The 9,328-nt window shown below is 44.6% G+C and overlaps 1 protein-coding gene across 1 annotated transcript; it reads right to left on the reverse strand.

The window, feature by feature from the left end:
• Positions 1-370: 370 nt before the first annotated feature.
• Positions 371-6,252, reverse strand: LOC136449961 (exocyst complex component SEC15B-like). Its single transcript, XM_066450199.1, has 2 exons — positions 3,700-6,252; positions 371-387 (listed from the first exon to the last, which is right to left on the reverse strand). Exon 1 carries the CDS (start codon positions 6,144-6,146, stop codon positions 3,714-3,716), a length of 2,433 nt encoding a protein of 810 aa, XP_066306296.1. The 5' UTR covers positions 6,147-6,252; the 3' UTR covers positions 371-387; positions 3,700-3,713.
• Positions 6,253-9,328: the final 3,076 nt, after the last annotated feature.

Consider the following 9,328-nt stretch of genomic DNA (forward strand, 5'->3'; position numbering starts at 1 on the left):
AACTTTGATATGAAACGGGTCTCTCCCACAGTGCAAAGTTTCATGGCACGGTTTCATCCCTTATTTTACTATTCACGGGTCCCACCTATCCCTATCATCCCTCTCTTCCCCGCGTGGTCCCGGAGAAGAAAAGTCGCGATGAAACGAAGGAAGGGCCTCAGTGCAGGTTTCACGGCGTTTCCAAAGTTTTGGAAACAGTGCGGATAAGTTTCATGGCCATGAAACGAATCTCTTCTCTCTCCTCCCAGTTTCATGCAAAAACTGACGTGGCACCTTATTAATTGTGCATGAAACCCCCCATGAAACTCCATTGAGACTGGCCTAAGAGGACAGGGATCCTACGCAGTTGCAATAGTTGCACCATACCATCAACAAAAGAGTCCAGATCTGCACAAATATTGTAGCAGCTCGTTTGGTGTGTCGATTCTGGAACTGATCAGATTTGCACAAATACTGTAACACCTATGATCCCTTTGACCTGTAAGACTAAGTCAACTGATTGTAAAGTTAAAACCTAAAACTGCACCTACTGATCCCTTTGCCCTGTAAGACTAAGTCAACTGATGCAAAGTTAAAACTCTATAATATTAGTATACAGTTAGCATTTAGCAACACTAATACATGGCAAAACTAAGAGATTTCCACCTTGATGTTGATGTGTGTGCCTTTGTCGGATGAGTTAAAAGCAATACACAACCAAACATTAGTAATGGTTTGTAGTATTGCTAATATGACAATTTCATTGATTTCATCAATTTCAAGCACAAAAAAAAAGTGTCAAAATGTAGAAAATATAGATGAAAATCAACAATTCATATTTAAAGAAAAATTCAACAAATCTTGCCACTACAAAAGCGATGCGTTGGTTTAACTTTATCTTATCTGTAACAAATAAGCTGAACATCACACTTCCAACATGAATAAATGTGCACCGGCTTGAACATTTTGTGTTTGTGCCATGACCACAACTGAAAATTATGTGCACAGATGGGATACTTTAGTGCAATGACCATATTTCACTGAATGATAATACCAACTTGTACTCCCTATGTTCTATTTACAAGTCCTTTTGGACATGAACACAGAACACAGCTCATAAAGCTTATGGCTTATGCAAAAACTGCAGATGAATTGATAGCATTGTATAATAATTGCAAAATGAGTTGAGTTGAAGGGAAACCACAAAACAGTAATGAGAGTAATTCTAAAGAACCACTTAAAACATATTTCACTGTTATAGGTCAATAGGAATTTTCGGATGACTTCAATTAGTTACACATAGGGTTCAGGTAAATGACTCATGCAAAGTGACCTTAGTTACTATCATAACAATCAAGATTCAACCATTAGTTACCAGTGATTGCAAGAAAAAGTTATTTCAGCTCTAAACTCAAAATTTAAGCAGGCTAGGTAGGGAAATTAAACCATGGGCTGTTACCTGACATGAAAAAGTTTTTAGAAATCTTTATCCAGAGCTTTGATCATCAATAAAGATTTTCCCTAATAGACCATAGAACACAGAAAGTAATACTGGCCAGTAAGCTATACAAAGTAGCCATATACACATAGTAAAGAATGGATCAAAGCTGTCTAAATTAGCAAAACTTTGCAGTAAAGAGATATGAATATATGTTTGTCTGTTTCTCCCAAACAAATTTCCAATAACCCATAACTAACTGTCTGGGTTAGCCTTCCAAGGCTTCACATGACTGGTGGAACTATTTAGGTGGTGCACCAAAAGACAGTGCAAGACAGTATGATAGACTTGATGCATGACAGTATTGTGGAAAGCCTCAAGGTAAATTAAATGCCTCAAGCTTGGCAATACAACTTTTACTGCTATACATGGATAAAAACAAACAAATTGTTAAAGAAATAAAAGTAATGAAAAACTGTTCACCATCATTTGCTCTTAGTAAAATTGGTATGAACTTGAATTTTTCAAATTTATATACAAGTTATTAGTTATTACTCCCTCCATCCACAAAAGGATGCAAGTGCCACTTTCGAGGAGTCAAACGATTTGAAGTTTGACCAAAGTTATATAAAAAAGTACTAGCATTTATGATACAAAATAAGTAACACTAAATTAATTATGAAATATATTATCATAGTAAACCTAGTTGGAGACATAAATTCTAATATTATTCACTACAAACTTGGTCAAAGTTAAGCTAGTTTGACTTGCACAAATCCCATAGTTGCATACTTTTTGGGACGGAAGGAGTACATGCCCTCATTCCAAATTGTAGGTCGTTTTGGTTTTGTCCTAAGTCAAATTAGTCTAGCTTTGATCAAGTTTACCAGAGAATGCAAATGCATCAACATCTAGCACATCAAATTAGTTTCATTAAATCAACCTTGAAATATGTATTGATAATACATTTATTCAGTATTGTAAATGTGAATATATTTATCTATAAACTTGGGACAAAGTTAGAGAAATTTGACTTAGGACAAAACTAAAATAACTTACAATTTGAAGCGGAGGGAGCAGTATCTGTGGCATAACTAAGTGTTACAAAAAAGTCAAAAAAAAACAAGTGTTTATGCGTGTTGAGAAACCATATACCATTGATGTTAGTGAAATGACAAATAATAATGTCAGGCACAATTGACTCCTAAGTGTTTAATTTAAATTTCAGGCACACCGGACTCTCTTAAGTGTTTGTTAATTTAAAATCCTCCCAAGTGTTGAATTAAAACTTAAGCATACATAGCATCATTCTACACAGAGAGGAAGTGGATAGCGTTATTCTCTATGGATCTGGTTTCTCTATATTGGTAGGAAAATCCTCTATTGATTTGAAGTGTCACTATTTCTGAATTGGTAGGGGGGGAAATGACTGATGATCTGCAGCCCGCAAACAGTCATCTACCCTGTTAGTCACCATCCAATTTCAATATACCCAAACAGCAAGGTAAATTGGACTCCAAAGCCCCTAAATGCAACCAAAAAAATGGAAGATAATCAATGTGAGGTGTAGTTTGGACAAGTTAATATACATGTGCAACTGCCAGTCAACCTTGAAATTCAAATCAATATGAGTAGTGTTGTCTCAAAGCAGCAAATGGAAATCTGTATCTTCTATTAAAACAAACAATTCATAACTACTTTTAAAATAAATAAACCAACCGAGGAGAAAGGAAACTTTATATTAAGGACTTAGGGAAAAACTAGACATGCTATGGAAAGGACTAGAACTTAGATCGTCTAGGTGTGCATCCACACCCTTCACCAACTCAGGCAGGTTCACTTTCTAAATCCTAATGTGTTGCTACTTATGAAGAAATCACTTCCTAGCAGTATCAAGTTACAAGGATTTGTTGATCTCTTACCAAAGTTTACCTTTACAACTTTCAAATATATGTATTAAGTCACTTGTTACCAACAGTAAGGAACTGGAGGGAGGAAATAAAAGCATCCCTATCTTCTGAAGAAAAATATAAAATAGTGACCTTAGCAAGCACTTTCTCCTCACAGGCAAAATTAACCATTATGACATATTATATCTCGATCATATAGTAAATGGGAAAAAGAATCAACAGGAACATATCCACATATGAAACATAGAATCTAACAACAGAAAAATTACAGCATAAGATTAACGACTGAAACAGGCATAACACAAACCAGATACAGACTATTTCACGAAAATAAGAGGATGTGAGAAGCCAGTTGCATGTATAGTATCTTACAGCAGGGAGGATGTCTAACTGGCTTCTCTGAGCCTCTTGATCAGGGTATCCAGAGATTTTTTCTTTGGGTTCTGCCTGGCACCCCTTGTCCCAAACGTTGAGAAATAACTCTCTGAGGTATCTCTAAACTTCTCTGAGATGATTGCAACCTTTCTATAATCTAGCTTGTTATAGCTCTTTTCACGGATCACTGGATTTAGGAAATTCTCTGGACTATTGCTCATAAGAAGATTCACTAGCTGCCTTGCTTCCACTAGTGCACCCTTCATTTCATTTTTTGCAGATTCTTGACCTGAGTCCACAAACAGGCTAGACATGCCCTCTGCAAATGTCTCAAACATTTTGAGATCAGTATCTATACCAGTGACCGCATTGGCATTGAACCGCTTTACTGAATCGTTCAAGAAGAGCTCGATGATCCTTTCAGAGATGTGGGCAAGCACTGCCACAAGTACACGGCGGAGCACGGGAAGGGGAAGGATCTGCTGTGCAGTTGATGTGAGCGTCTCAAGGTAGATGATGACCTCGTTCGCATACTCATTGCCGCCAGGAGGAGGGTCATCAGCCATCCAGTTGACACCATCAGATTGACGCATAAACTCGTCAGCCTTGGCACGCAGAAGCCGCAGCAGGAGTGCCTCCGCAGCATCACGTGACCTGCGAAGTGGGAAGTCCCGCCGACCACGCTCCACAGCACGCAGCGGCACACCACACAGTTGCGCAGCATGGCGTGTGAAGAACTCGCATGCCCGCTCCATCACAGACATGTTAGCACCAACCTGCATTGCCTGGGACACACTTAGACCACTGCCTGAATCCACAAGCTTTTGAATCGAAGCATCCACCACCTCAGAGAGGATACGACCAAGGTACTTCTTCACTGCTGCATAGGTATCCCCACCACCCCCATGCGCCATGAAGCTCACAGAATCTTCAATGAATGAACGAACAATACGGCAAATGTCTGGGACAGTGCATGAAAACGGTGCAACATATGGGAAAGCTGGGGTGATGTCTGAGCTCTGAATTCCAAACGCAAGGACATTCATTGAGTACTCATACTCCTTTCTCATGAGCATCTGATCAAACTTATCTGCAGCCAGTGCCTCTGCCACCTGCCTACGGCAATCTGCAAGCAGCAAATCATGGTACTTGTCTCTGTGCTTAGCCAGCACATCGAGCAGCATCCCTACTGGATAACCATACCGCCGCATTGTGGCAGAAAGCAAAGCAGCATAATCAGTGATGAGAAGCAAGTGGTTTGCTGTCTGCATCCTGGAGAAGTTGTCTTCCATCACAGAGACCATCTTCCCCACTGCGGCATCCCAAAGTGCATCTACATCTGGCCGAGATGTGAGCCCACCCCCTGTTCTAAACACACGGTCCTCAACAATAAAGAACCCAGCAATCTGCGAGAAAAACACCTGGTGGGACTCGAGGAATGGCGTCGCCGCAATTACATCAAAGTCCGATGTTAGCTGCAGCTTCCTGTTTTCCAAGTAGTACTTCTTGAACCGCTCACCCAGCGCCAGCGTCTGGTTTATATGCATCGCTCGATAGAGCGGTGTAAGGTCAAAAGAGGCCGCAGCAGCACCATCTGCTGCGTCAGCTGTTGCCGCAGCTGCCGCAAAATCATCGAGGTCACCAACTCCATCATCATCCAAGGTGATGCACTCCTCCAGCAGGCGGCGCTTGGAGCGGAGCTCCTCCTGGCGCTGCCTGGCAGCAGCCGAGCGGCCGATGGCCACCTGGCCGAGGTGCCTCGAAGCAGCGCGGATGCTAACCATCCAGTCGGAGAACTCCCTGGAGATCTCGCGCTCGGCATGCGCGCGCACCGCAGGGACGACGCTGAGCAGCATGAGGCGGAGCGTGGGTAGCGGCAGCGGCTCGGGTCCCGAGGCGAGATCACGGTCGATGGCGTCGACGGCGCGCAGGGCGAGGTAGAGCCCATGGTTGCCGGCCTGGAGGTGCGCGTTCGCCCGCGCCGCGAGCGCGAGCAGCCGCACGCACCGGCGGGAGGAGGCTAGCGCGGAGGAGAGGTTTCCCGCTAGCGAGCGCGCGGCGAGGAAGGACTCAAGGGAGGCGAGCAGCGGGGCCGCCGAGGAGAGAAGCGCGGAGTGGGACGCCGAGAGGGAGCCCTTGAGCGCGTCGGCGTCGGCCAGGAGGGACCGGAGGTCGTCGACGGCGCGGATGAAATCGTGGAAGTGCGCGCGGCAGAGCTCCTCGATCTCGGCCTCGCGGTCCCGCGCCGCGCCGCGGAGCGAGGCGAGCAGCGGCTCGGGGCGGCCGCACGCGAAGGCCCGGCGCACGAAGGGGCCCAGGTCCTCCCCGGCCGCGATGGCGGCGGAGAGCTGCGCGAGGTCCGCCTCGGACGGCGCGGATGCGGACGACGCATGACCGGCCCCCACCGCCGACAGCGGCGCGTCGCCGGGGAGCCTGCGCCGCATCGAGATCTGAGGCAGCCAGGCAGGCAGTAGGGATGGTAAGCAACCTGGTTGGAGGCAGCACAGCAGTTGCCGAGTTGTGAAGAGGAAAGAAAAAAATTGGAGATTAGTCGACAGAAACGAACGGAACAGGAGGGGGCGGTCGGAGAAGGTGGGTTGGGTGGCCGGAAGTGGGTCCGGCACGTCGGTGAGTGGTTGGAAGGAAAGCCAAGTGCTCGCGTGACGGTGACGGGACGGAGGAAGCGCAGGTGACTGCGTATCGTTGAACGCACACCGTGGTTACTGGTACGGCATTGGACAGTTGACCCATGAGAGAGCTTCTGGCCGGTCGTCGGCCGGTAAAAAGAGACTGCCGAGAGCCTGAGACCGAGCAGACAGCGCAGTTAGGGCATGCATGTGTGAGGCTTATTAAAGCCGGCTAAAGTTGTTTTGTTGTGAGAGAAAAACACTGTAGATTCTAGCTGATAAGCCGACTGATAAGTTCAAGCGAACAGCCGGACTCTAGGCTTCGTTGGTCCGAGGCATGTCGGACCCTAGGGCAGTGGACCATGTGTCATGCTGGCCGTTGGACGACAACGGCTATATTCAAACGGTCAGTGACACGTGGTAGCTTCTAAGGGCGTTGGGCCCTTCGCCGATGATCCGACGGTGGGCGCGGCCGGTTCAACGACCCCGTTTTCACTGTGAGACACAACGGCTAGTTGGCTTCTTGAGATGTTATAAATAAACATTGGTCGGCATTCGGCCAGCTCTCTTGGCACTCTAACTTTGTTAAACACCCTTTGAGCCTAAGCAAACACCTCCGGTCATCTTTGCCTATTGCTTGATCTAAATTGAGATCGGGAGTGGTTCTAGTTTATTTTGCATTGAGTTGTTACATCTAATGGTGCTAGTGATCGAGTTGAGTTACGGGGTTCTTGTTACTCTTGGTAGTTACCACCACCTAGACGGCTTGGTGATAGTGGAAGATCATTGAGCGGTTTTGGTTATTGTTGCCGGCTCCAATCAAATGATTGTAAGGCCTCCTGCCTCCTAGAGTTTAGATTGAAAAACCTTGGGGTCCATTTGTCAATGTTGGCGATATTTATGGGTGTCATTTTCCTCCTCGAAGGTATGTCATTGTGATCACCCCTGATCCCCAAAGCTCTTTGCTTGTTTGTTACAGCTTGGAAGGACGCCTGCTTGCCAATGCTTTGGTGGCTTGTTGGCCATGTATTATGTTGTGGTTGTTGTTGCTTTGGTGGCTTGTTGGCCATGTATTATGTTGTGGTTGTTGTTTGCCAATGCTTTGGTGACTTGTTGGCCATGTATTATGTTGTTTCTCTCATTGTGATGGTGGTGTTCTTTGTTTTGTTTTGTGATACTATAAGTTGCTTCTTCTCTATTAATACATGTCCGATAAATTTCATGCCTATAGCTTTTCAAAAGAAAATATGCTTACTTAGTGTGCGTTTGGTAGGGTTATAGATTCTCCTAAAAACGTTTTTGATCCAGATTCTCTCTAAAAAATGTTTCTCTGCAGATCTAGACTCACTTTATAGAATCGTTTGGCTCGCTCGCTAAATTCTGAAATTAGAACTAGAATCAGAAGAGACAAGGTGTTACATATTTATCTAGACTAGTAAAAAAACAAGAATTGGTTTCAAGTGATCCTCTCTGAGGTTGTGAGGACTCCTGAACCCCGCGTCGTCTCCTCTGTGAGGTGACTCGGGGGGGGGGGCGACTGGCCTGTGGCAGAACTGTCTAAAATAACATGCTTTTGGAGGCGCTCGTCTTTCACTAGACACTAAGCACACCGAAAGTTATCTATATCGGACAGTTTCGTCGAGTCCACCCCAAGGGAGAACTCGAAACAATCCACGTTTTACATCCAGAATCCAATAATGTGTACGAGCTTACAATACTTAGTCCATTTCATACAACAAGAGTTCTTAGAAATTATTTATTACAATACCAGAGTTCAGAGTGCGATAATTAAACAATGGAATAAAAATAAACATATAGCGAAAACGATACAAGGATACGTCTGTGCCCACTAGAAGAATCCTCCACACAAGAGCTACTCCTCAAGCTGCATCTGCAACAGGGGTAAAATAAACCCTGAGTACACAACGTACTCGCAAGACTTATCCGACTAGTGAGAATAGTTTTCCGGCTCTCAAGGATATGATAGGCAATATGGGTTTGTTGTTTTCTTTTTGTTTGCGAAAAGCATTACTAGGAGTACATCCTTAAGATCAAGTTTTATTAGCAGTCATGATTACTTCATTAGCTAACCATTCTAAGTAAGCACATGTTCTACTTTCAAGCAAAGGTTGAGCAATCAGAACCATTTCACCATCTTTCATCTTCCAGTTCTTACTACGGTGTTAGACCATAGCCAAGTCGTACTGTCTCACGGAAACGATGATTCACGAACCAATGTATCCTAGCTAGGTACCCCAAAACACACGCCTCATTTGTGCTCCAGGCACAAACAAGACCAACCCATTCCACTCCTGTCACGGGGTCCAGGTCCCCGTCCAAACTTGGACTCCAAGCCTCCACACTTGAGACCCGGTCTCAGTATGGTGCTTAGACCTCCACCTTTCCCAGCTCCAATCAGTCGGTCCAGAAAGAGCTGGAACCCATGACAAGAGCGTAACGAGTCTTTCCGCTCCCATAAGCAATTATGTGCTCAGGATAATAAGTCTGTGACCTGACTACCATCCACAGCAACGGACGATCCTTAATCGACACGAATAGGGAAAACAGTGTAACCAAACTAAGCTCCGTTGGCCATGGGACACAACCTGTTACACCAACCAATACCCATACCATATCCCTGCCCTGTCTCCATTTTTCCTTTCATCATTTTATTATGAGAGTAATAATAATAATCACCTATTGTGAGTAATGGCAGGTTACTCACGCTATCGAAAACCTATGCAGAGCAGCTACTCGAACCTGCACTAGTAAGATTCATAGGATAGATATATCTATGCATGTGGTTTCCATAAAATTCCTGTAACGTAAATGCACGTAACATATTGTAACACCCTCGGTGTTACCGCTTGAACAACTTGCTAAACTATGTCATGAGCATCATGTTTATGTGTCAATGCATGAGATAAAGTGTGTAGATCAATTTTCGTAACTCAAAACGATCAACAAAAGTGCTAAATGAAAGTTGATTCAATAGTCAT

The sequence above is a fragment of the Miscanthus floridulus genome, chromosome 5 (genome assembly GCF_019320115.1).
Source record: "Miscanthus floridulus cultivar M001 chromosome 5, ASM1932011v1, whole genome shotgun sequence".
NCBI lineage: Eukaryota > Viridiplantae > Streptophyta > Magnoliopsida > Poales > Poaceae > Miscanthus > Miscanthus floridulus.